This window comes from Amblyraja radiata, chromosome 25 (genome assembly GCF_010909765.2).
Source record: "Amblyraja radiata isolate CabotCenter1 chromosome 25, sAmbRad1.1.pri, whole genome shotgun sequence".
Taxonomy (NCBI): Eukaryota; Metazoa; Chordata; class Chondrichthyes; order Rajiformes; family Rajidae; genus Amblyraja; species Amblyraja radiata.
In genome coordinates this window covers 24,214,831-24,238,668 of record NC_045980.1, presented here as the reverse complement: position 1 = coordinate 24,238,668, position 23,838 = coordinate 24,214,831, and the positions used below count along the sequence as shown (strand labels likewise).

Below are 23,838 nucleotides of genomic sequence, written 5' to 3'. Positions count from 1 at the left end.
AATATGACTGCATAAGTATCAATGGAAGCGATTGCTTTTCAATTTTAATAGCCTCCTGTGGTTAATGCAGCAGCTGTGTTCTATGGAGAATGGTGTCCGGTTACATGCAAGCAGGTTTCCTATACCCCCCCCCCCCCCCCACCCCACTTCTCAAATCAATGACAGCTTTATTTAAGCCTGCAAATTTCCCAAGCAACTTAAGCAGTTCTCCAGTTCCAGATCAAAATTCAAAATCATGCCACAACCAATTCGACCCGTGTAATGAAAATAGTGGTCCCTAATTCACCACTCACATTATATCCAATTTGTGTTATAACAGAACTACCTATAACTGCTAAAGAATGTGGGTGGGACAGTGGAGAGAAGGAAGTCTCATCTGCTATACCAATGCTCAAATTAAAATGACTAAAATTACACAACCAGTCCAATCTACAAATATTGTAACCTTGGATTGTAACAGAGTATTGGTAGGAGTGAGGGGAAGTAGAGAGAAAGCATTAGCCAACAAGACAAATAACTTGCTGTTAACTGACAAGCAAATTCAACTCCCAAGGGGCAAGAAGATGGAGGTTTTGTTGCCCATTGCTGTTAAATTGCCGCAGTACGGCCATTACAACAATTATTCTGCAGCACTGTCCGCCCAGAAAAAATTAGAAACAAGCCCAAAGTGCAAGTTGTTTTACAATAAAGCATCACACCCTTCATTTACTCAGGCATTACAACTCCACCCTTCTACAGTCCCACCCTTCCACCACATAACGTTATGTACCTTCTTAAAGGGGTCAATTATTTTCAGCACTCAGTCTCAAGGAAACAAGCTAGCTCAAGGTGACCAATTTGCATTGCCCTCCAGCCGAGAAAATCTATTTTTTTAATTTCCCCTTCAGACACCCCCACCGTCTGCACACTGGGGGTGCAGTGATTTCTACAAAAGTTATCTGCTGCTAAGTCAATTGCTACTTCCATTTGAAACTGCTGAACAAAAAAAATCTCAATTATATTAATGGATGGGGAGATGAGACACTGCAGATGCTGGAATCTTTAGTAAAAGACCAACTGCTGGGGAACTCAGTGGGTCAGGCAGTATTTGTGGAGGGAAATTGACACAGTTTCAAGTTGGAGCCCTTCGACAGTTCATGCTCTCTGATCTGCTGAATTCCTCCAGTCTGTTTTTTCACTTCCTGGTCAAAGGAAAGGCAGGTAGGCAGAGCTAGCTGCCTCACAGATTAGCCATTACATTATTGCATGGTGGAACAGGCTCAACGCAAAAAATGACCAACTCCTTCAATCATGACCTTTAGTTGCCAACCAATTTTCTGTACAGACATGAGGTCCATTAGCCTACTCAAATCTCCCTTTCATTTTTCAACTTGGAAGCCCCCTTCCTCCAATTGGCTAATGATATTACCACACAGCACAAACTATTCACCCTATTATCACTGATCTTTGAAATTTATCCATTAGTTATGAGTTATCCCTCTGCTGCTAATCCCTTACATTTCCATTTCAAGTACATAAAAAATGCAACCCCAACTCAAAAGCTTTAACTTCACTCTCACCCCAAACAAGATTTTTTTTTTAAATTTGTACCAAATTAGGAAGATCATTTAGCATCACATGTCTGTTCCATTTAATAAGATAGTGGGTAATAATTTCCCTTAGTACAACCAGCTAGCACCCACTCTTCCGCAACCCCCTAAGCCCCCATCCTTCGCAAGCAAAAATTCAATCAGCCACCGAGCCTGCACTTTGAGCATAGTTCATTGTCCACTAGCTGAATGAAAATCTCCCCCGTTCTGAATGGCAGAGACTGCAATCTGGTTCCAACCAAAAATGTGCCGTTAGTAGGATCCCAGCCACCATCTTGTCAAGTCACTGAATTTTGTACATTTCACCTCATTCTACTACACTAAAGTGACAGGTCATGTCTCAGCACATCTTCATAGAGCCAGACGTTCGTCTGGCAAACCTTTACTACACTCCCCCTATTGCAATTTATTTTCATGCTTGGGTGGGAAGACCAGACCTGTTCACAATATTACAGGCCTATACAAAAGCAGCAAGATACCTTAACACACTTGTGATGAAAGAAGTAGGCAAGCAATCTAACTATTAATTTATTGAAATATATATATTTTTAATTTCCCTGTAATTATGGCCTGAGAAAGGAATCTCAGCCAGTCCAGATTTGGGTGCGAACCATTTAATCAGCACACCACTGGCCAAAGCAACATTAGATTCTACTTAAACAACTGCATGAAATCGATTACGAGTTTTTACTCAACAGCCATATTATCCCAGCTACTGCATATTCCCAATGGAAGCTGCAGAACAAAAAAAAATGCTACGTCTTGAAGGGTCCTTAACCAAAATATTCTACCCATATCCCTCCACAGATGCTGCCCGTCACGCTCGGTTTCTCCAGCTTTTTATTTTCTGCTCAAGACCTGCAGAAGGTCTCCAGGAAAAAAATGACATTCTTTAATGCCACCTACTCTGATCTGTCCAGCCACAGAACCCTGCAGTGAACATCGGTCTGCGTCATGCAGCCCCTGTTGGCAGAAGTCCAGCACTCGAAGATGCTAATTGAACTGGATCCACCTACTGTGGTCATACAAGGCGCAAAAAGCGCGCCCAAAATGTATTCACGGGAAGAATTGAGATCTTATTGAGATTACACGGCCGGGAGGTGGTCCGCAGGGCGCTCGCTGTCTGTTGCCCGGCTCCACTCTCGGCTCCCACTGTCTACCCACACAATAGTCTCAACAAGAACCTCGCCCCAGCAGCAACCCCGCCCAATCTCCAGACCACCCGCTTCATCACCCACCCACGGCTGAAATATCTACACGCAGTGGAACATATTTCTCTACAAGATAAACCCCCTTAGAGCGATGCACCGTAAAGATGGCAGCAAGCCCTCTGCGATTGATTGTACTGCGAGCTGCGACAATGGCATCGTACCCGCCACGGGTCTATGCCCGTTCACATTTAAAGGGTCCATTCCTCACACTGCTGGCACCATGTAAGCTATTAAACCACACCATCGGACATGAGGAGGGGACTGGGACGAATAAAAAGTTGCATTGAAAGACCAGGATTCCTGTAGTCTATATCCATACGGCCCCTAATTATTCGGACACCTTGGCCACGACACCGCCCTCTTAGACACCGAGCTCGTCAATCAACACGCCCTTCGCCGCGCCCGATCCGCCACCGTGAAAGGAGAGTATCCGTCTCCCATCAGGATGCTGAAGGGGACTCGGTGTCCACCCACCCACCCCCTACATACAAGAGGACGATACCGAGCCATTCACCCGCTGTTGCGGTTGAAGGGGAGGGGGGGGGGGGGAGGGAGGGGGACTCGGTGCAGATCCTGCCGGTGCCCGGTTGCAGGGCGGGGTTGGATTACTCCCGGCCCTGGGGAAGGGAGACTCCGGACACCTGCCCCACAAATGCCTGACTGGAGGACCCAGGCGGCCAAATGGGACGGGCGGGGTCGGCCGCCTGATGTGTTTGCGAGCAAGGAGAGAACCCCTTGCACCGGGGACGGCCCCCGGGTCCCTCACAGCCTATCCTCCCCACTCGGGGCCCCGGGGGAACAGCAGCCGCCTCCCGGGGGGGGGGGAAGGGCCGTCCACTCACCGACTTCATGGCCGCCGCCATGTCATCATAGCGCTCGGCCTGCTCGGCCAACCGGGCTCGCTGCACCAGCTGATCTCGGTTTGCCATGTCAGAGGCGGTGTGCGCTAGGTGCGAGGCTCCGGGCGCTGCGGACTCGCTGCCCGCCACCACCTGCCTGGCTGCCCGCCTTCCTTCCTTCCTCCGTCTATCCGTCTATCCGTCTGTTCGCCCGCTCCCGCACTCGGCCCCGCCCCCGCCGCCGCGCGCTCTCATACCCCCGGCGCCCACCCACAAAGCCCCGCGCTGCCGCAGTCGGGCATGCGCACTGCGGCCCGCGGCCCAACCCGCCCGCTCTATATAACGGTGACGTCACCTGCTAATTTTAGAACAACTGCGGATTTTTTTCCGAGGGCGGGATCTCGCGCGCCGGAGTACGTCGACGGGCGCGCGCTCCCGCGGGTAAAGGGGCGGGAAGGTGTTTGGTTGCCATGGCAGCGCTGCGAGGCATGAGCGCCGGACGTCACCGTGGGAGGTGGAACTCAGCCGGTCAGGCAACATGTTCAAAAGGGAACTGCAGATGCTGGAATATCGAAGGTACACAAAATTGCCTGGCAGGCAACATGTCTGAAGAGAGACCCTCCTTCAGACTTTTAGAGTCAGGGGACGGGGAGAAACAGAGATATGTGGAAGGGTAAGGTGTGAAAACGATAGATCAAAGCAGGCACAAAAAAGCTGGAGTAACTCAGCGGGACAGGCAACATGAACATCTCTGGAGAGAAGGAATGGGTGACGTTTTCGGGTCGAGACCCTTCTTCAGACAGTCAGGGAAGAGGTAGACACAGAGATATGGAAGTGCGAGGTGTGAAAACGAGACATAGTAAGGGGACGAGGTTCAAGGAAAATTCAGGAAGCAAAGAGTAGGAGTGAACGGGTCCTTTTCAGAATGGCAGGCCGTGGCGAGTGGAGTGCCGCAAGGCTCGGTGTTGGGGCCGCAACTGTTACCATATATATTAATGACTTGGAAGAGGGAATTAAGAGCAATACTAGCAAGTTTGCGGATGACACAAAGCTGGGTGGCAATATGAAATGTGAAGAGGATGTTAGGAGGTTGCAGGGTGACCTGGACAGGTTGAGTGAGTGGGCAGAAGCGTGGCAGATGCAGTATCATATCGATAAATGTGAGGTTATCTACTTTGGTGGCAAAAACACGGGGGCAGGTTATTAGAAGGATGAGGGGGTTCTTATAGAAACATATAAAATTATAAAAGGACTGGACAAGCTAAATGCAGGAAAAATGTTCCCAATGTTGGGCGAGTCCAGAACCAGGGGCCACGGTCTTAGAATAAAGGGGAGGCCATTTAAGACTGAGGTGAGAAAAACTTTTTCACCCATAGAGTTGTGAATTTGTGGAATTCCCTGCCACAGAGGGCAGTGGAGGCCAAATCACTGGATGGATTCAAGAGAGAGTTACATAGAGCTCTAGGGGCTAGTGGAATCAAGGGATATGGGGAGAAGGCAGGCACTGGTTATTGATTGGGGACGATCAGCCATGATCACAATGAATGGCAGTGCTGACTCAAAGGACCGAATGGCCTCCTCCTGCACCTATTTTCTCTTATTCTATGTAGAATAGATCATTATTAGCTTGGGGAACGTGACACGAAGCAGAGATAAAATGTAATCAGGAGGTAGTCAGACTGGTCAGAGAACTGGAAAGGGGGAGGGGTGGGGAGAGAGGGGGAAAGCAAGGGCTACTTGATGTTAGAAAAGTCAACATTCATACCGCTGAGTTGTAAGCTGCCCAAGCGAAATATGAGGTGCTGTTCCTCCAATTTGCGTCGGAGAACTAGGGTGGGAGAGGGAGGGTAACTCACTGGGTGGGGGGCACCCGTTAATGCGATGAGTAAGTTGGCGGGCGGTGAGTGCGCAGGCGTGTTACTGTCGGCCGGGCGATGGGCCGCAGAAAGGACGATGCTGATTGGTGTAACCCGACCCAGCGGTTGGAATGGTGCGGCTGAGGGAGCACGATGGTGATTGGTGCAGAATGGCATGGCTGTGAGAGAGCCATGATGATTGGTTGGAATCAAAGAAGGCAGGAATGGGGTACTGATTGTGGATGATAGGCCATGATCACAGTGAATAACAGTGCTGGCTCGAAGGGCTGAATGGCCTACTCCTGTACCTATTGTCCATTGAATGGGTGACGTTTCGGGTTGAGACCCTTCTTCAGACTGAGTGTCACAGGAGAGGGAAACGAGATCACAGGGTCAAGAGTGTTTTATTGTCATATGTCCCAGATAGAACAATGACATTCTTACTTGCAGCAGCACAACAGAATATGTAAACATTGCACACTGTAAACAAATAATAAACAAGAGAAAAAAAAAGTTCAGTGTCTGTATATACACAGAGCAGCGAGAGAGGATGTTGCAGAACTTTCATTGGAGAGAGCAGAACATCTTCATAGACATACCTTGAGGGGATTTCGCAGTGGAGCAGACAAAATGTGTAGGAATGAACTGCAGATGCTGGTTTAAACCAAAGATAGACACAAAAAGCTGTAGTGGCTCAGGTCAGGCAGCACAGACAGACCCTTGGGCCCAATTTGCCCATGCTGACCAAGGTGCCCCATCCTCACTAATCCCACCTGCCTGATTTCTCATATGTGTTACAGTCGGAAATGCTTCAGTGGTCGGACACGAGTGATGGCAGTCCTGTCACCCGATGGTGGTCTGGCTGTGGGGGCTTTGTCGCCCTAGTCTGGGTGCAGAGGCCAATCCCCTGGTTACCCTGCACTGAGTGAGGAGCTGCTGGCAGCGGAGGGCCTTGTGTATATGTGCAGGATCCCGTAGCACTGACTGCCAGCAGGGTTACTGACCTGACCACCCCTTGGAGTGCACAGCGAGCTCCATTCCCACCAGGACTGCCAACAATCGCCCATTGTAAAGACTGGACGGTGGCAATTTGTCCTGTAAATGTGATGTCTTCACGAAAATATAGCTTTGAAAAATATGCCATCAGCTATACTAGTCTCCAATGAACTCAGTTCCAACTTGCTCCAATATCTAGGATTTAAGCTACACGGATGTTAGATCTTCCACACATGTGGAAGGCATGTGGTCTACCACATAATTTGCAAAACAACAATATGTAACATTCTACGTACAGCTTACAAAAAATAAGCATGATGACCAGGGGGATCCAATTTGGAAAGCAGCATTAGAGCTTCTTTGCAAATACACAGGTGATCTAATTGGGTTAATTTTCCAAATGTTGATCTTTGTTTATTATACCCTACTGTCATGGTGGCTGGCTGTAAAGCGATCATTCCATGAGCTTCATATCACTTTACCAATGTGTGGGATAAGGTTAAAATTGTCCATAATTAATTCACATAACCAAGCAGATCGATTTACGATGAGTGAGCTGCCAGAGGAGGTAGATGAGGCTGGTACTATCGCATAGTTAAGAAACATTTGGACAGGTACATGGATAGGACAGGTTTAGATGGATATGGGCCAAATGCAGGCAGGTGAATCTAGTGGAGGTGGGACATGTTGGCTGGTGCGGGAAAGTTGGGCCGAAGGGCCTGTTTCCACAATGTACGACTCTATGACTATAACCTGGCCTATCTGTGCAAGAGTCTGTGGATCCCACCATGGACCTATCAGCCCCGAAGCCCATAGAATCAGGGCAGAAACAAACCATCGTCAATCTCAAGAGACATCCCAGGAATAAAAAACGTCAGCTTGAGATAGAGAGGAAACCTGCTCATGTCATGGAAATGTATGAATCAATGCCAATGTGATGCACACAATAATTAGAGGTTTCCAGATGATCTTCCTTTGAACATATCTAAATTAAATATGATGCATCAACAGGATATTCAACCGCTTCATTGACAGTTTCATGTCTCCAGTGGGCACTGATGTCTTCATTAGTAGCAATCAAGGCCACACGAGACACTATGGTGCAATGAGAGATATTGATTAATTTATTTGGAAAAAAATAAAAAGCAATATTGTCTGTGCAGAAGCAAAAGCTGCCAGTGAATGGGATGGAGGGGCTGAAGATTAATACACAATGCTGTACGGAGTTTGGAGCAATTTGTCATTTACAGCTTGCAGTGTTTACACTGCGTGGATGCAGCTGTCTGCTGGATGGTGGTGATATTGCTTCATGCACGGAGTGTGCAGGACTATCATGGGAATATGGAGCACCTTCTGCTGCTTGGAATCATAGGTAACACAAATGTAGTGGTTGGAGGTCAGTCATCTCATCCACAGGACATCCCTGCAGGAGTTCCTCGAGATGGTGTCCTCGGCACCACCACCTTCAGCTGCATCATCAATGACCTCCCTTCGATGGTAAGGTCAGGACTAGGGAAGTCCAATTGCACAATGATCAGCACTATTCACAACTTCTCCGATAATGAAACAGTCCACATCCAAATGCAGCAAGGCCCGGACAATATCCAAGCCTGGGATGATAGGTGGCAAATGTCATTCACACCACCCATATATATCAGGTGATGATAGCATGCCTCAAGAGAAAATCCAGCTCCTGGCATTCAATACCATTTCCATCACTGAATCCCACACTATCAATATCCTGGAGGTTACCATTGCCCAGAAACTGAACTGGTGTAGCCATATCTACAATGTGGCCACAAGAGCGAATCCGAGGCTAGGGATCCTGAGCGAGTAACTCACCTCCTAGCTCCCCAAAGACTATCTACAAGGCTCAAGATAGGAATGTGGTGTAATCTCTTCACTGGTCTGGATGAATGGGTAGAGCTTCAACTACAGTCATGAAGGTCGACACCATACAGGGCAGTAGCCTACTTGACAGATACCCCATCCACATTCACTCACTCCACTGCTGACGCACAATGGTGCAGCTGTAGGGCTGCTGCCTTACAGCGCCAGAGATCCGGGTTCGAGCCTGACTACGGGTGCTGTCTGTACGGAGTTTGTACGTTCTCCCGGTGACCGCGTGGGTTTTCCCCGGGTGCTCCGGCTTCCTCCCACACGCCAAAGACGTACAGGTTTGTAAATTAATTGGCCTCGGTAAAGATTGTAAATTATCCTTGGTGTATAGGATAGTGCTAGTGTACGGGGATCGCTGGTCGGTGCAAACTCGGTGGGCCACAGGACCTATTTCCCCACTGTATAGATAAACTAAACTAAACTAAAAGTACCTTCCAAATGCATGACCTCGACCAGCCAGAAGGACAAGGCGGGAAAAGGAGGGGGTTAGCACCATATTGCCCTCGAAGCTACACACCATCCTGACTGAAATATATCGCTGTTCTTTCACAGTTGCTGGATCAAAGTCCTGGAAGTCCCGCTACAAAGGCCCTTTGAGTGAACCCATATCTCAAGGATTACAGTGGTTCACAAAGACAGCTCACCACCACCTTCTCAAGGGCAATTGAATGCTGACTCAGTCTGCAAAGCTTACATCCCTTGAATGAAAAAAAAAGTCTCATCTGTCTCATTGGCATCATCCTTCACCTCAGGCCCAACACAGAAGCAGAGTGCAAGCAAATCATCCTCAATCCTGAGGATCTACCTAAATGGAGAAGATAGTGGAGCCAGAAATTAAAAAAAACAAATATTTGTATTACTCTGCACAAAGAGCAGGAACATAACGCAGATTGGAAGCAAAGCCACAATGGAACAGATAACTACATAATGTACAGAGTGATTCTACACAGGTTTTATAACATGGTGCAGTCTACATTGTTGGGTGTCATGGTTACAGCCCAGCCAATGCAAGTGTTGGTTTCTCAGGCTCCATACTCTCTGTGAGCTAAACCCGCCACTACAGAAAGAATAGTGTGGTACAATTTGTGATTACAGGATAACAGCAGACCACCGATTTGAGCTGCAGACACTGATGCAGTAGGAAATGCAGCGGCCAATATCCGTACCACCAGGTCCAACAAACAGGATCCAGAAAACAGCAACCAGCGAGTGCTCAGTCTGACCACCAAACATGAGATGCCCACAGCCACGAAAGCGCCCAGCTTCATGAGTGGTCAATAGGGTACATCTAGCCTGCAGATGGTGGACACGTAGACCCCACACACAGACTAGAACATAGAGCAGTACAGCACAGGAATGGGCACGTTGGCCCACTATGCTTGACTGAAGAAGGCCGATTTCTTCACATTGTCTTGATCGCATTATCTCCCAGTCCTACCGCCTTTGCGGATTGCGTCCTGTCCTCCCCGATCCCTCTCTTCCACCACAATTTATTTACCCCACTGTTCTCTGGCTGGAGATTGATGCAGTTAATAGAATTTCCCATTTACAATTATTATAGTTTTCTCTGCAGTGTCATTTCACTGTGGGGCCCTGAATTAAGAATCCTCGCATTATTAAAAATGAGTGAAATCATTCCCTTTTATTTATTTTTCTTCACTCTTTGCTGAGCCTCAAGTTGACTCATCTTCAGACAGCGGTCCCTGCCAGCCTTTGCTGCACTTTGATGAATTATTTAAAATGCAGATTGATTTGTTGGTCCTTATCTGGATCCTGGGCAATCAATTTGTCCATTGGTGCGGTGCAGTCAATGCCTGCAATTGATGTTCAAGAGCTGTGACTGCACTGGTAGCCACACACGAGCAGTCACCTTTCCTGCAGAAGACTTCATACATGCAGCACAGAAACAGGACCGTTCGGTCTTGACCACCAAACTCCCATTCTATTTTATTCTCCACATATTTCCATCAACTCCCCCCACATTCTACTCCTCACCCGCACACTGGCATCATTTTGCACTGGCTGATTAACCTATTGAACCACACATCTTTAGGATGAGGATGGAAGCTGGAGCACCCAGAGGATATCCATGTGGATAGCGCCAAAGGTCAGTTGACCCTGCTCAGCACAGGCACCACCACCTGAGCAGGTCTCACCACCTCGCTCACCTTCATCTCCCAACCCTGCCCAAGCATGATCCCGTCCCCCGAGTGCCCCAGACTACCCTGAGCCTTGCGTGATACTCTTTCCTCACCCGAGCAATCCATGGTCAACCTCTGCTCTTCCACTCTCTGCCACTGTAGAGTGAGTAGCAGTCAGCATTCCCACCCAACCCCCTGCAAATGGTGTAAGACCCTTCCCATTCAACGGCCATAAGGAGTGAATATGACAATGTGCGCTATGTTGGCATGTAGACATAGAACATAGGTCAGAGTGCAGGAACTGATGCATCAGCCCTTGGTCAGCATGGATGAGTTGGACCCTGCTGTAGAACTCTATGCTCTAGACAATGAAACCGTCTGACTAAGGAAATGCATCTAGAAGGCCCAGTGCACAATCTCTGAATTAGAGACAAGAACTGAGTTGGGTGCTCCGAATGGAAACATGACTGGGGGCAGGAGAAACTAAAAACTTCTCACCAATTGCAAAGGACTGGGTAGATTCCACATGGGAATGCACGCGACATGTGGAAGGAACGGGGCAAATCAATCTAAGTTTTCCAGGTGAAGTTTGAGAACATTTCAAAACCACACTGAGGCCTTCAATAACTTTATTAACATCGGCTCAGATTAAGGTTTGGAAAACACTTATAAATACAAAATGTTAATTCAGAACATTTAAAAAATATATTTTCTGCCATCAATAACAAGCCATCATGAGGTAGGTGGGTGGACCCCTGAGGCTAGTACCTACAGTTCTGTAGCGTGTCCATCTACGGTGAATGGGATACAGCCACGTTCTGCCTCAGCTACCTCCCACCACCCACTCATTCTGCAACGAGAGAATTAAACTCCAAACGCACAAATAGGTTCACTCTTCTCTACACTCGTTCTGTGCCAAAGACACACTCCAAATACTGGTCAATGAAAATGGATCTTAAAAGTTGAGAGTTGATGTATATTAAGCAACAATGAGAAAACATACTTAAAACATCAGTTAACTTGTGTGACAACGTGTAAAACTAACCATCAGAACCCACTAAGTTCTGTCCTCTGAAACTAACTTCAGAATTAATGTGCCATTATAAATCCAAGTTCTCTGTTGCTGTACATGAGTGGTATTGTATGATACACAAAGCACCCAGATCATAGAAGGACATGGATGGATGAAGTGAATGGGCAGATCTGTGGCAGCTGTGTTTCCACACAGATTTGTATTGGTTCATTCATTTTGGAAATTCAGGAAATTATTCCAAAGGTTGAAAAGCTAAGATTCTTGGAAGTCCAAAGAGATATGGGGGTCTAAGTAGACAATACATTCATGTAGAAAAGACACAAAGTGTTGGAGAAGGGTCCTGATCTAAAACATCACCAATCCATGTTCTCCAGGGATGCTGCCTGGCCCAATGAGTTACTCCAGCACTTTGTGTCTTTTTTTTTGTAAACCAGCATCTGCAGTTGCTTGTTTCTACAGAATATTAAATTAAGTAGCCACATACAAATAAAGGATAGAAATCAAACAGGACCAGAATAACAAAGACGTTTTGTTGCAATCACACTAAACCCGTGAAGTCACTACTGGATTATCATGCAAGGTTCTGGGCATCATACCTGAAGCAAGGTTTACTGGGCTGGGAGCACAACTGTACAAACCCACCAAATACAAGGGGAGATTACTTGGATTGTGCCTGTATTCTCACTAATACAGAAGACAAATGGTATTTGGCAGAGGATTTTAACATTTTGGTGGGCTAGTTGAAGAGGTTTCAATTGCTGAGGTAGACTGGGGCATGGAATTTGAAATCGGAGCAACCTATCTAGTCAAGAAATTGATATGAGGATAAGTTGTCATCTTTCAATATGTGTCTGTACTGAACGAGTGAAATGTGAAACAGGAAAACAAAGCAATCAATCCTTGGCCAGAGTTGAGGCCCACAGCGTGCTCTGCACGAGGGCCCCATAATGAGGGTGAATGTGGGGATCGGCACGCAAGGCAGCAAGAATGCTACAGGGTGTGAATAGATATCTGTGCATCGGCTTGCCTCATAGATGGGCTCACTGTGGAGGGGCTGCTTCAGCTTCAATAGTGCCAGGGTGCACTGAAAAGGATTAACGGTGTTAGGAAGATCTGTACGCGAGCCCCAGGTGTTTATGGGTAAACCAAATGAAAAGGTAAGAGTGTTTTTTCCCCAAGGATTTAGGTGTTATGTTTGAAATGGCCCTGCCTAAAAAGGAATGGTAAAAAAAAAGTTGCAAGTTCATGGAGAAAAAGGGAGAGGAAAATGACACTGCCTTTAAAGGAATCCACTTGAGGGACAATGTGACATATAACCTCCCTCTAGACAATACTGTCCCAACTGGAGCTGGTGTGTTGGGTAACTCCACTGGCACTCAAGCCCAGTGACCAGTTTGTTGAGGCGTTGAGAATGTTTTTTTGAACGGCGACTGTAGGTAATTATTCTCACAATCAATCAAATCAAATCCTGCTGCGTTTAAATGGAAACCTTCTGCATTTACCGTCATAAGTTCTGGCTCCTCCGTTCTTTAAATGGACTCTGCTTTCCATGTAAATCGAAGATCGTTTGATCTACGACCAATCAGTTAGAGTGAACGCAGACTGATGCCCTCCTCTCCACTCGCTTGCTGACTGTGTTCTCAATGGACACAGCAGATCCCTCAAACTCACGGCTGGCTGGTCACACAGGTGGAGCAGATCCTGAAGTGTGTTGCCTCACACAGATAAAGCTCTCCTGACTCCCAAGGGAACTGAGATAAAGGACATTGCTTGCTGTGTTCTTATGACTCCCATGTTCTCTGGCAGTCTGTGGAAGCAGTGCCGTCTGGTGTTGAAAGGCTGCCGATGGGTATCTGGGAGAGCTGGATCAGGGCCTGTGCTGCTATGTCCAGTTTCGTGTCGTGCTGAACCTGGAAGACACAGAACAGGAACATCATTCTGCATGTCACTGACCCACATCAGTCCCTGTGTGGGTCCATTCCAGCTATGCAGAGCAACAGTGGGTATCAGCAGGGATCACAAACCAGCCCACCCTCAATGTCATAGAGTCGTACAGCATGGAAACAGGCCCTTCAGCCCATTGAGTTTGTGCCAACCATTAAGCTTGCATTTATTCCACTGCTTCATTGATTCCATATGATTCTGCCCTCATTCCAATCAGCTCTCCCGAGATTGTACCATTCAACTAGTGGCCAAATGACCTGTGAACTCACATGTCTTTGGGATATTGGAGAAAACTGGCATGTCTGGGGGAATCCCACAGGATCAAAGGGAGAACGAGCAAACACCGCTCGGTAAGTCTGCTTCTGTGATCTGGTCAACTTGGAAATATTGGCTGGGACAACAAACAAACTCCACCACTCTTCCAAGCACTCCCAGGTGACCCTAGTGTAGGAAGGAACTACAGATGCTGGTTTAAACCGAAGATAGACACAAAATGCTGGCATAACTCAGCGGGACAGGCAGCATTTCTGGAAAGAAGGAATGGGTGACATTTTGAGTCGAGATCCTTCTTGGGTCTGAAAGGTCACCCATTCCTTCCCGAAACGTCACCCATTCCTTCTCTCCAGAGGTGCTGCCTGTCCCACTGAGTTACTCCAGCATTTTGTGTCTATCCCAGGTAACCCTTCAGTCTCCTGAGAGCAGAGGGGCCTTTGGTTTATGTTCTGATGTTAAAGACACCTACTTCGACAGGCCCTGAGTGCTGACCAGAGAGGGCGTACCATTTGTTCTCAAGTCTTTGGAGCCGGATGTGAACAAACAGTTTCCTGATTCCGGGAGCAGCAGTTCGACCAATTCAACCACAACTCAGTACATTAATTAACAGTGGGGGACTCTCACATTAGGAGAGATAAATTAAACCAAAAATGCTTAGCTGGGGCTGAGGGATTTGGTACGGGTAATGGAACTGATAGGACAGGGGCAGAGGTTTCTTGGCATTATGTTTGTGGGAGTAGGGTGTAGAGAGCTGGAGGTGCCTCATGGGGTCAAAGAGAATGCAGGGAAAGAAGAGAGGAGTTCATACAAATGTAGAAGGGTACTTTGGGGGAGATCTTGGGGTGAGGCAAAGGGAGAGAGGACAGAGGCAGCTGGACGAACAGGTGAGGAGGGAGGAGGTAGATCTCATGATTTAAGGCAGTGTAAGGTCAAGAAACTAGGTTGGAGATTTTTTGGAATAATGGGGAGTTTTATTAATGGGGTGCAGGATCTAATAGGGTTTATAATGGGAAGAGCTTGCCTCTGTGTCCAGCTCGTGACGTGAAAAATACAGCGTCTGAAGTAGGCAACATCATGGGGTGGGGGGGGAGAGTTGAGCTTATCCACGGACCTGGCTGTGTTGGGGATGGCACCACACTTCCGTCTCAACCTTTACGTACGTCAGCCTGCGAACACATCAGAAAAACAAGACAAATAGTTACTGCTCCCTGAAATTTCACCCACTCTCTATAAAACGAGAGTAAGATGACAGTGTGCTGAACTGGCTCAGTACTTTAAACACCAGAAGTCTTGATGGAAGCAGACAAGAGAGAGTTTATGAAGAGCGTGATGGAATAAAAATGCTGAAGAGGGTGCATGATTGAATGAATGAATGATTGAATGAATGAATGAATGAATGAATGAATGAATGAATGAATGAATGAATGAATGAATGAATGAATGAATGACTGAATGAATGGCGTCAGCCAGCCTCACTGGGACAGAGCTCAGCAACGCCACCTGATGTGTCCCTTTTGTTAGATGAATATACAGGGTGAATAGGAAGGAGATGAGCTGTACAATGTGAAGAAACTTCTGCCAATTCCAGGAAGAAGGCCGACTCCTTAACGAGTGTCATTTAAACACAAAACAATTCAATCAGCACCTGAGCAGCAGAGAGATATATCTGTGTTGGCTGATATGTGTGTTGGTTGCCTTGTTCCTGGACTGCTCCCACCTGAGAGGTTAAGACCACATTGATTCACAGCTTCCAAGCCACAGTGTCTTTCCAAGCCACCAGCACAGATCCCTGCCCCGTCTCCAAAGACCTTCTTCAAGACCGAAGATTAGGTTCAGTACCACCCTGTTGTGGGAAACAAGCAAGAAAGTGATCTCACTGAATGGCAGAGCAGACTCAAGGGGCCAAGTTTCAGTGATGGATATGGTGAGTGAAGAGCGACCTAGTGACTTCATCTCTACTTCTCCACTTGTATTAAAAAATATATCTTTTGAGAATGAAATATATTAATTAAAATCAGATTTTTCACTTCAATAAAGTAACCCACAGAAAAACAAATTCAAAGATGCTCCATGCCTTCCTCTGTCCTCAACCCCATCTTACCTCCTGCAATCTTTCTTCACACCATCAACGTTGCTTTGTGGACTGCATTCTCCAAAGGTTGCTTGTGATGGCTGGTTTAAACCTGCGTAAAGTGTTACATAGGGGCAATCAGTCATCCAATGACCAGAGTTAACTACCACATCCATGGTATACACAGTAGAAAAATAAACCATTGCACAGCCCAGTAGAATAAACCCTCTGGCCCTTGTGTTTTGTTCATCGCTCATCAAATACCAGCCAGTAAAAGCTGTTTCTGCATTATTTGGTGAAAGTTGCACTGAACCATTGACAGGTTTCTATTCTCACCCTGCATTCATGTAACAGGTCTCAGCTCAGCTCAGCTCATATTTTTTTTTAGTTTAGAGATACAGCACGGAAACAGGCCCTTCGGCCCACCGACCAGCAATCCCCGCACATTAACACTATCTTACACTCACCAGGGACAATTTTTACATTTACCAAGTCAATTAACCTACAAACCTGTACGTCTTTGGAATGTGGGAGGAAACCGAAGATCTCGGAGAAAACCCACGCAGGTCACGGGGAGAAGGTACAGACTCCGTACAGACAGCACCCGCAATCGGGATCGAACCCGGGTCTCCGGCGCTGCATTCGCTGTAAGGCAGCAACTCCACTGCTACACCACCGTGACTGCCCGTGGAAAACTATTTGAGGTGCCATAATTAGCCTCGGGACCTCTGAACTCATTCATCATTGGGAGTGAGGTCACCAGCCTGAATCTGATGGCTTTTGCATTGAGAGTCCATCAGGGTGAGAGGAGGAAGGTTTAGCTCCGACGCTCTCCACAGTCTGAGCTTACTACAACATCATCCCTGGTGGGGAACTAAAGGCGAGCTCAGCTCTGAGGAGTCTAAGCAGTGACGGGCGCAGGGACATCACTTTCACTGCAAAGGCTTGGCTTTGCATCACACGTCGATTTCTGTATCCTGAGGGTAGGAGGTCAAATTCTAGGCATCACAATCTGTTCACCAGAGGTTCATAGTTACAGGTATTGGATCCATTATTTATGCTAACAAATGGATGTGAGTGTAAGCAGCATGGTTCGTAGGTTTACAGATGACACAAAAATTGGTGGTGTAGTGGATAGGGAAGAAGGTTATCTTACATTAGAAAGGGATCTCGATCATCTGGGCCAATTGGCCGAGGAATGGTAGAAGGAATTTAATTCAGATAAACGTGAGATGTTGTGTTTTGGCAAGACAAAGCAGACAGGACTCGCACAGTAAATGGCAGGGGCCTGGGGAGTGTTGTAGGACAGAGAGACCTGGGTGTGTAGGTACATAATCCCATGAAAGTAGTGACGCAGGTAGACAAGGAGGTGAGGAAGCTGTATATGGATGCTTGCCTTTGTTGGTCAGTGCATTGAGTACAGGGGTTGGGACAAATTGCAGATGTACAAGATGTAGGTCAGGCCACATTTGAAGTACCATGTACAGTTCTGGTTGCCCTACTAATGGAAGTATGTCATGAAATTGGAAAGGGTGTAGAAACACATTACGAGGATGTTTCCGGATATGGAGTTATAAGGAGAGGTTGGCTAGGCTGGGTCTTTTTTCCCTGGAGCATAGGAGGCTGAGGGGTGTCTTTATAAAGGTTTATAAAGTCATGAAGGGCACAGATAAGATGAATAGCCACAGTCTTTTCCTATGGCAGGGGAGTCTAAAACTAGTGGGAAAAACATGATCTGTGAGGCTCAGTACCTGAACAGGCAGGGTACCATGGATAGGAAAGGTTTAGAGGGATATGGCCAGGCGCGGGCAGGTAAGACTAGTGTAGATGGGGCATCGTGATAGGCCTGGGCAAGTGGGCCGAAGGGCCTGTTTCCATGTGATCTGACTGTATTGGAAGGACATTATTGCCATAGAGGGAGTGCAGAGAAGGTTCACCAGACTGATTCCTGGGATGTCAGGACTGTCTTATGAAGAAAGACTGGATAGACTTGGTTTATACTCTCTAGAATTTAGGAGATTGAGAGGGGATCTTATAGAAACTTACAAAATTCTTAAGGGGTTGGACAGGCTAGATGCAGGAAGATTGCTCCCGATGTTGGGGAAGTCCAGGACAAGGGGTCACAGCTTAAGGATAAGGGGGAAATCTTTTAAAACCGAGATGAGAAGAACTTTTTTCACACAGAGAGTGGTGAATCTCTGGAACTCCCTGCCACAGAGGGTAGTCGAGGCCAGTTCATTGGCTATATTTAAGAGGGAGTTAGATGTGGCCCTTGTGGCTAAGGGGATCAGAGGGTATGGAGAGAAGGCAGGTACGGGATACTGAGTTGGATGATCAGCCATGATCATATTGAATGGCGGTGCAGGCTCGAAGGGCCGAATGGCCTACTCCTGCACCTAATTTCTATGTTTCTATGTTTCTATGTATGACCAATGAACGAGACTAATCGATTCGGATCTTCCATCAATACCAAAGGGCTGTTCCAGTCATCGTGTTCTATGTGGACATGGAAATTACTTTGAAAGATAAAACGGGAACACAAAGATTCTCACACTCTACCTCCTCTGTAGCTCCCGGCTCCATCTCCATCTACACAGAGCGGCATTCCCTCAGTCCCTGCCTCACTCTCTTCAGGACCACCAAACCCTCCAGGTGCAAGGAATCTTCCATCGAGTAAAGGAGCTGATGGACCAAACACGCAGAACAATTGTCACCCTCACACAAGTATATCAGGAATCAACATCTATGACGGTTGAGGATGCTCAGGATAGGGGTGGGAGTACAATTAATAAAGATATTTCAAACAATGTGGATGAGGTGCAATGGTGCCAGAGATCACTAGTTACTACCAGAGGGTTCCAACCATTCTGCTCCATCAGTGTCACAGAGGGCAGACACACTGCTGATAGTGATAGTCAAGGCTCCTGCTCCTGGTCATTTAGTAGAGGGCAGTCTTGAGGGGCTGAAAGGGCCCTCTCCTGCCTTTGTTTTAGTTGGTTCTTGCCGCAGATACTTGGCTTCAGCAATGAACTGGAGCTTGGTACAAGGGTCAGTCAGTCTCATTCTCCGTTGCTGATCTATCTACTCCCTGACCATGTTGATCTGCCTGGACCCCACTTGCCTTTACACTCCCGACGGTCTCCTCCTCTAGGGCTGCATGTTTCTGTATTGGCCAAATGTCCACTGATTTGCTCCTTCATCCCCTCTGTCACTGAGTTGCTCAAATATTTAACCTCTCGACAGTTGACCTTTCCACCCAGCCACATGCATCTTAAGACCGGGGAAGGGCGACTGACCTGAAACGGACTGTTCTCCCACCGCAGATGTAGCTTCAGCTGCCGAGTACTTCCAGCACATTTTGTTCTTGTGTTTTTTATTGTCCCGATCCCTCAATCTAGCTCATGCAGTGCATGCACTTTTATCTGCACTTTGTAGCTGTAACATTAGATTCTACACTGAGGGGCGTGGAAGCTCAGTCACTGACGATGTGGAAGGAAGGGATGGATTGATGTTTATATATTAAGGGGATGGATGGACATGGGGTTAGTGCAAGGAAGTGGCGCAGCGATAAAAGATCAACCACGATTCCCTTGAATGGCAGAGAAGATGCTTCTCGTCCTGATGTTTCGAAAACATTTCAATTGTACCATCCATGATGGTGCTGCTACCATTGAATTAGGTTCTGCAGAGAGAAGAGACAAGTGGGTGCAAGGTTGGAGAGTGTGGAGCGGAGATTCACATGTTGAAGCCCTACTGCGCTCTACTGACTGAGATGACAATAGGCCAGCATCGACTGGGATGATTCACCTTCGCATCAAACAATACCTTTACCAAAGAGTCCATGAGACCAACATCTATCCTGTCCTTACCTTGATAATGGCTGGGACTACTGGGCAAGAGCCATGGCCAGCTGGAATCCCCCTTAGTGCTCCCGTCCAGCAGTATCTGGTTGGCATTGCCAATATCCGGGCACATCATGTGCAGATAGCTGCCATTAACCATTTCCTCCCTCAGGAGTTCTCTGACGTCCGACTGCCGCATGTTAGTGAGGAAGAGGTTACTGAACGGGTGGAAGGGGCTGGCATCATGTGGTGACAACTGGCCCCTGCTGCACAGACTCCAGCTTCCTTGACGGAGGAGATCTTGGTTCGGGTAGAACTGCTCGAGGGCTGCTGCGCTCTCAAACTGCCCGCTGGACCAGAGAGCTGTCTCGAAGAGTCTGTGGGGAAAGGCCGGCTGGGAGGTGACCATCAACGGCGAGGCCTGTGCAAGTTTCACGGCCAGCGACATGCAGGGGCAGAGGGGCACGTGCGGCTGGGCGAGGCTGTGGGATGCTTCCGCCGACTGGCACCAGTAACCCGAGGCTGCGTTCAGCAAGGTGGCAGGGTCGGTCTCAGGCAGGAAGAGCTGGTGGGAGGGTGGTCCTGAGGTACAACACCTGGTCATCAAACAAGACACTCGCATCAGTCACAGAAACACACAGAATATTCCCCCCCACACCCTTCCCTCCTCTCCCCCTCCAGTCTCCCACTTCACCTGAAAGCTTCACACAAAGGAGAAAAATCCAAAAACCTCTCCCCCAAGAGGCTGCGAGAAAGAGGTAGCAATTTCGGAAATGTTGAAGCTAAGACAGACACATTTTGCCGGCTCTGGTACTACGGATCACAGACTGATTACAGAAAATTCAGTTCAAGTTCCCACCATCTCTCAATCTCTCTCTCACGCTCCGTGTGCCCAGTCCCAGTCATATATTCACAGAGAGATATAGTGTGGAAAGAGGCCCTTTGGCCCATCGAATCCATGATGACCATTTACACAAATCCTACATTTTCATTTTCCCCCCATTCCCCCCGGACTCTACCACTCATCTACACTCCAGGGCTGGGGCCAATATACAGCGGGCAAGTAACCAACAACCTGCATGTTTTTGGAATGAAACCGGAGCTTCCAGAAAACATGCCGGAGAACAGGATTGAACCTGGGCCTCCAGCGCAGAGAGGCAGTGGCTCTACCAACTGTGCCACTGAGAAAGGATAGCAGGCAGCAACTGGGATAGAGTCAGACCTGTTGGAGGGAGGTATCAGTGGGGAACTGGTCAAAGTTGGGTTTTCTGCCCAACCTTTAGCAAAAAAAAAAAAACCAAGAAGACTTCTCAAACAGCCAATATCTTAACTTGAGATATTATCTAACTGGCCATTGAATACACATCTCATCCTAATCACTCCCTTCAACTGAAATGAAGATCTGGCTTGGCATTTAGCAGTAAGGTGATTCAACATGGTCTGTTCAAAGGGAAGGTGGGTCCAAAGAGGGTGACCCTCACCCAACTGGAAGGAAATAGTTGCCTCCACCACCCGCTGCTATGGATAGACACAGTTTCTCCGTCTTCCCCTCTCAATCGCTGACATTAAGCTATTCACAAAGGCCTGGGTCGCTTACTGTGGGATGTACAGTCCTGGTCTTGTGGCAGCTGTGTAGTCCATCACGCTAGTTTGTGGTTCACTTTTAATCCATTCAAAATGCTCGGCAGTATAGTTATCTGGGGAAAGAACAGAGCCTTATACATAACAGTTTACAGAAATACTCTGGTTTTATTGAACACACAGGAAAGGTTTAGAGAGATATGGGCCAAACGCGGGCAGGTGGGACCAGTGTAGATGGGGCATCTTGGTTGGCATCTATAAGATTGGCCAATGGGTCTGTTTCTGTGCTATATGATGCTAAGACACAGTTTTTGCAAGCCACCAGTCTTTACAGTGCCAAAGCAGAACAGTCCACAGCTTCCCACACAACCCAGATCTATTCCTAAATGAGCCAACAGGGCAGTGAGCGGCAGCCTAGTGCGGATAGGAATCATCCACTTCAGCTGTGCTCAGTGCCAGGTTTACATAGTTGGCACAGCCCACAGACATGGGCACAATTCAGGCTGACACTTCTGCGTGATTGAAGCCTGCCAGCATCCAGGGGCACAATCCCACACACATGCCCACTAATTCCCCTTTGATTCCTTTGGCATTTCAGTGCGCTGAGTTTACAGTGGCCAGCGAACCTACCAGGAACCCGGATCACATGGGAGAAGCCACAGTGAGAACGTGCAAACTTAACACACAAGACAGGAACCTGAGGTCAGGGTCCAACCTGGGTCTGTGGAGCTGTGAGGCAGCAGCACTACCTGCTGTACAACTCTGCTGCCCGAGATTCATGTCTCAGCCATTATCACTGCATGACAGATGATTTAACTGGCTGTGTTCTTGTGGGAGAGTGCCAAGGATAATCTGGCTTTTTTCCCAGTAACTACACTTCAACAAAAAAGTTGAGCGAGCTTGTGCAGGGAGCTTGTGCCTGGGTCCCAGCCACCCTGTCTATGGGGTACCCCATAGACAGGGTGGCTGGGACCCAGGTCCTGCCAGTCTGAAAAAGCACAGCTCAGAGAGTTACACATTACAGACCATGGTGCTTCCAAGTTTGACACCGGATGGGATTGTGTTCCCTCGTTCATCTTGGTTAGAGACTGCCGGCCAGATGGGGCAAAAGTTCAATCATCGCCAGTGACCCCTGGCGATTTCTGGCCCACGGCCACTCACGGTGAATAAGCAGCTGCCACGAAGGCAATGAGATCTTGATTCCTGGGACCAGGACCACACTAAAGTCCTGCACAAATAGCAAAAAGAATAGGGTTTCTTATAAACTGTCCAGCACGGGTGAGGCAGCTGGTAGAGCCACTGCCTCATTGTGCCAGAGACTAGGGTTCAATCACGACCTCAGATGTTGTGTGTGTAGTTTGTATATTCTCCCTGTGACAGCATGGTGCACATCCCAAACGAGGCATGGGTGGGTAGGTTAATTGGCTGCTGTAAAGTGTGTAGGTTGACTCCGGGGGAGTTGATGAGAATGTGAGTAGAATAACAAAAATGTGATTAGTTTAAGATGACTGTAAATGGGTTGTTGATTCTCAGCACGGACTCGGTGGGCCAAATTGTATGTTTCCGTGCTGTATCTCTCTCTGACTCTACCCAGCCTATCTGTGGCAGAGTCTGTGGGACCCTCATCAGTCACTTGGGGTGGGAGATTGCAACCTTCACGTGGTCCGCCCTGTTTCGATGAATGCAATCAACTTGGCGTGCACAATCAAGTAAGATCAAATAGAACAAGTTGTCCTACAACTTTAGGCTGTGCACGCCATACGCAAGAAGAAGATCAGTCACTTCAGAAGCCACAGAACTGGAGTGGAAACAAGTCATTAAGGGAGTGCCCAAACAGATAAGGAGGTGAAATGGACTTGCATACAGCATATACTAATTCAAACCTGCAGGAGCTCCGCGCCCATGCTCCCTTTAAACTCGCTGAAGCATTGAGCAGTTTGCGAATAACACCAAGGTGGATAATTCAATGAGCAGGGGGATAACAGGTAGCTGAATGGGCAGGCAAGGTAGCCAGGAACTGCACAATAATGTGAGGAACGTGGTTTTCCTGGAAGCGAGATTGGAGGGATGAGATTGGATGGAGCTGTTAAAACAATCAAAATGCAGGAAAAAAAGTCTCGAGATAGTGAGAAGTGACGGATTTAAGGTAATTGGCCAAAGAACCAGTGGTGACTCGAGGAATAATTTTTAATTCAGTGTGTGGTTAGATTCAAAGCTGTAGATATGAATTCAAGGTTCAAACTTGTTTTGAAAGCCTCGTTGAATGCGGAGAGAGGTATAGCAACCAATTAGCAATTACAAACACTGCAAAAGAGTTTCAGTAGAGACATCTGCTCCAATAACATGGAGTCCTGGTGACACTACATCTGGTACACTATGTTTTAGTCCGATCTCCCTTTGTAGGGAAATATATAGACCATAAAACCCCTCAATATCCAATAGCGTTGGGACTGGTGAATGGAAGTCTTGAAGAAAGCTCCCACCCTGAAAAGCCATCTGTTTATTTCCCTCCACAGATGCTGCCTGACCCATTGAGCTTCCCCAGCACTTTGGGGTTTTTCTG

The 23,838-nt window shown here is 47.5% G+C and overlaps 2 protein-coding genes across 2 annotated transcripts in view; both read right to left on the bottom strand.

The window, feature by feature from the left end:
• The window catches only part of ywhah (tyrosine 3-monooxygenase/tryptophan 5-monooxygenase activation protein eta), an 8,743-nt gene extending 4,860 nt beyond the window's left edge, over positions 1 to 3,883 (bottom strand). The window contains exon 1 of the mRNA XM_033043500.1: positions 3,643 to 3,883. Within this exon, the coding sequence (XP_032899391.1) occupies positions 3,643 to 3,729 (87 nt within the window). The 5' untranslated portion in view covers positions 3,730 to 3,883. The remainder of the gene's footprint in view (positions 1 to 3,642) is intronic.
• Positions 3,884 to 12,213: 8,330 nt separating this feature from the next.
• LOC116987153 lies at positions 12,214 to 23,179 on the bottom strand. The gene is made up of 8 exons (XM_033043030.1): positions 23,159 to 23,179; positions 22,437 to 22,503; positions 21,292 to 21,391; positions 19,722 to 20,290; positions 18,412 to 18,534; positions 15,883 to 15,964; positions 14,893 to 14,947; positions 12,214 to 13,474 (listed from the first exon to the last, which is right to left on the bottom strand). Exons 1-8 carry the CDS (start codon positions 23,177 to 23,179, stop codon positions 13,346 to 13,348), a joined length of 1,146 nt encoding a protein of 381 aa, XP_032898921.1. The 3' UTR covers positions 12,214 to 13,345.
• Positions 23,180 to 23,838: the final 659 nt, after the last annotated feature.

Coding starts and splice junctions, on each gene's coding strand:
- LOC116987153 (XM_033043030.1), bottom strand. CDS start 23,179: ATGGGCGCGGAGCTCCTGCAG. Junction 20,291..21,291: donor CCAGGACTGTACATCCCACA/GTAAGCGACCCA, acceptor TTTGATGACCAG/GTGTTGTACCTCAGGACCAC. Junction 13,475..14,892: donor GCCATCCCCAACACAGCCAG/GTCCGTGGATAA, acceptor TGTGTCTTCCAG/GTTCAGCACGACACGAAACT.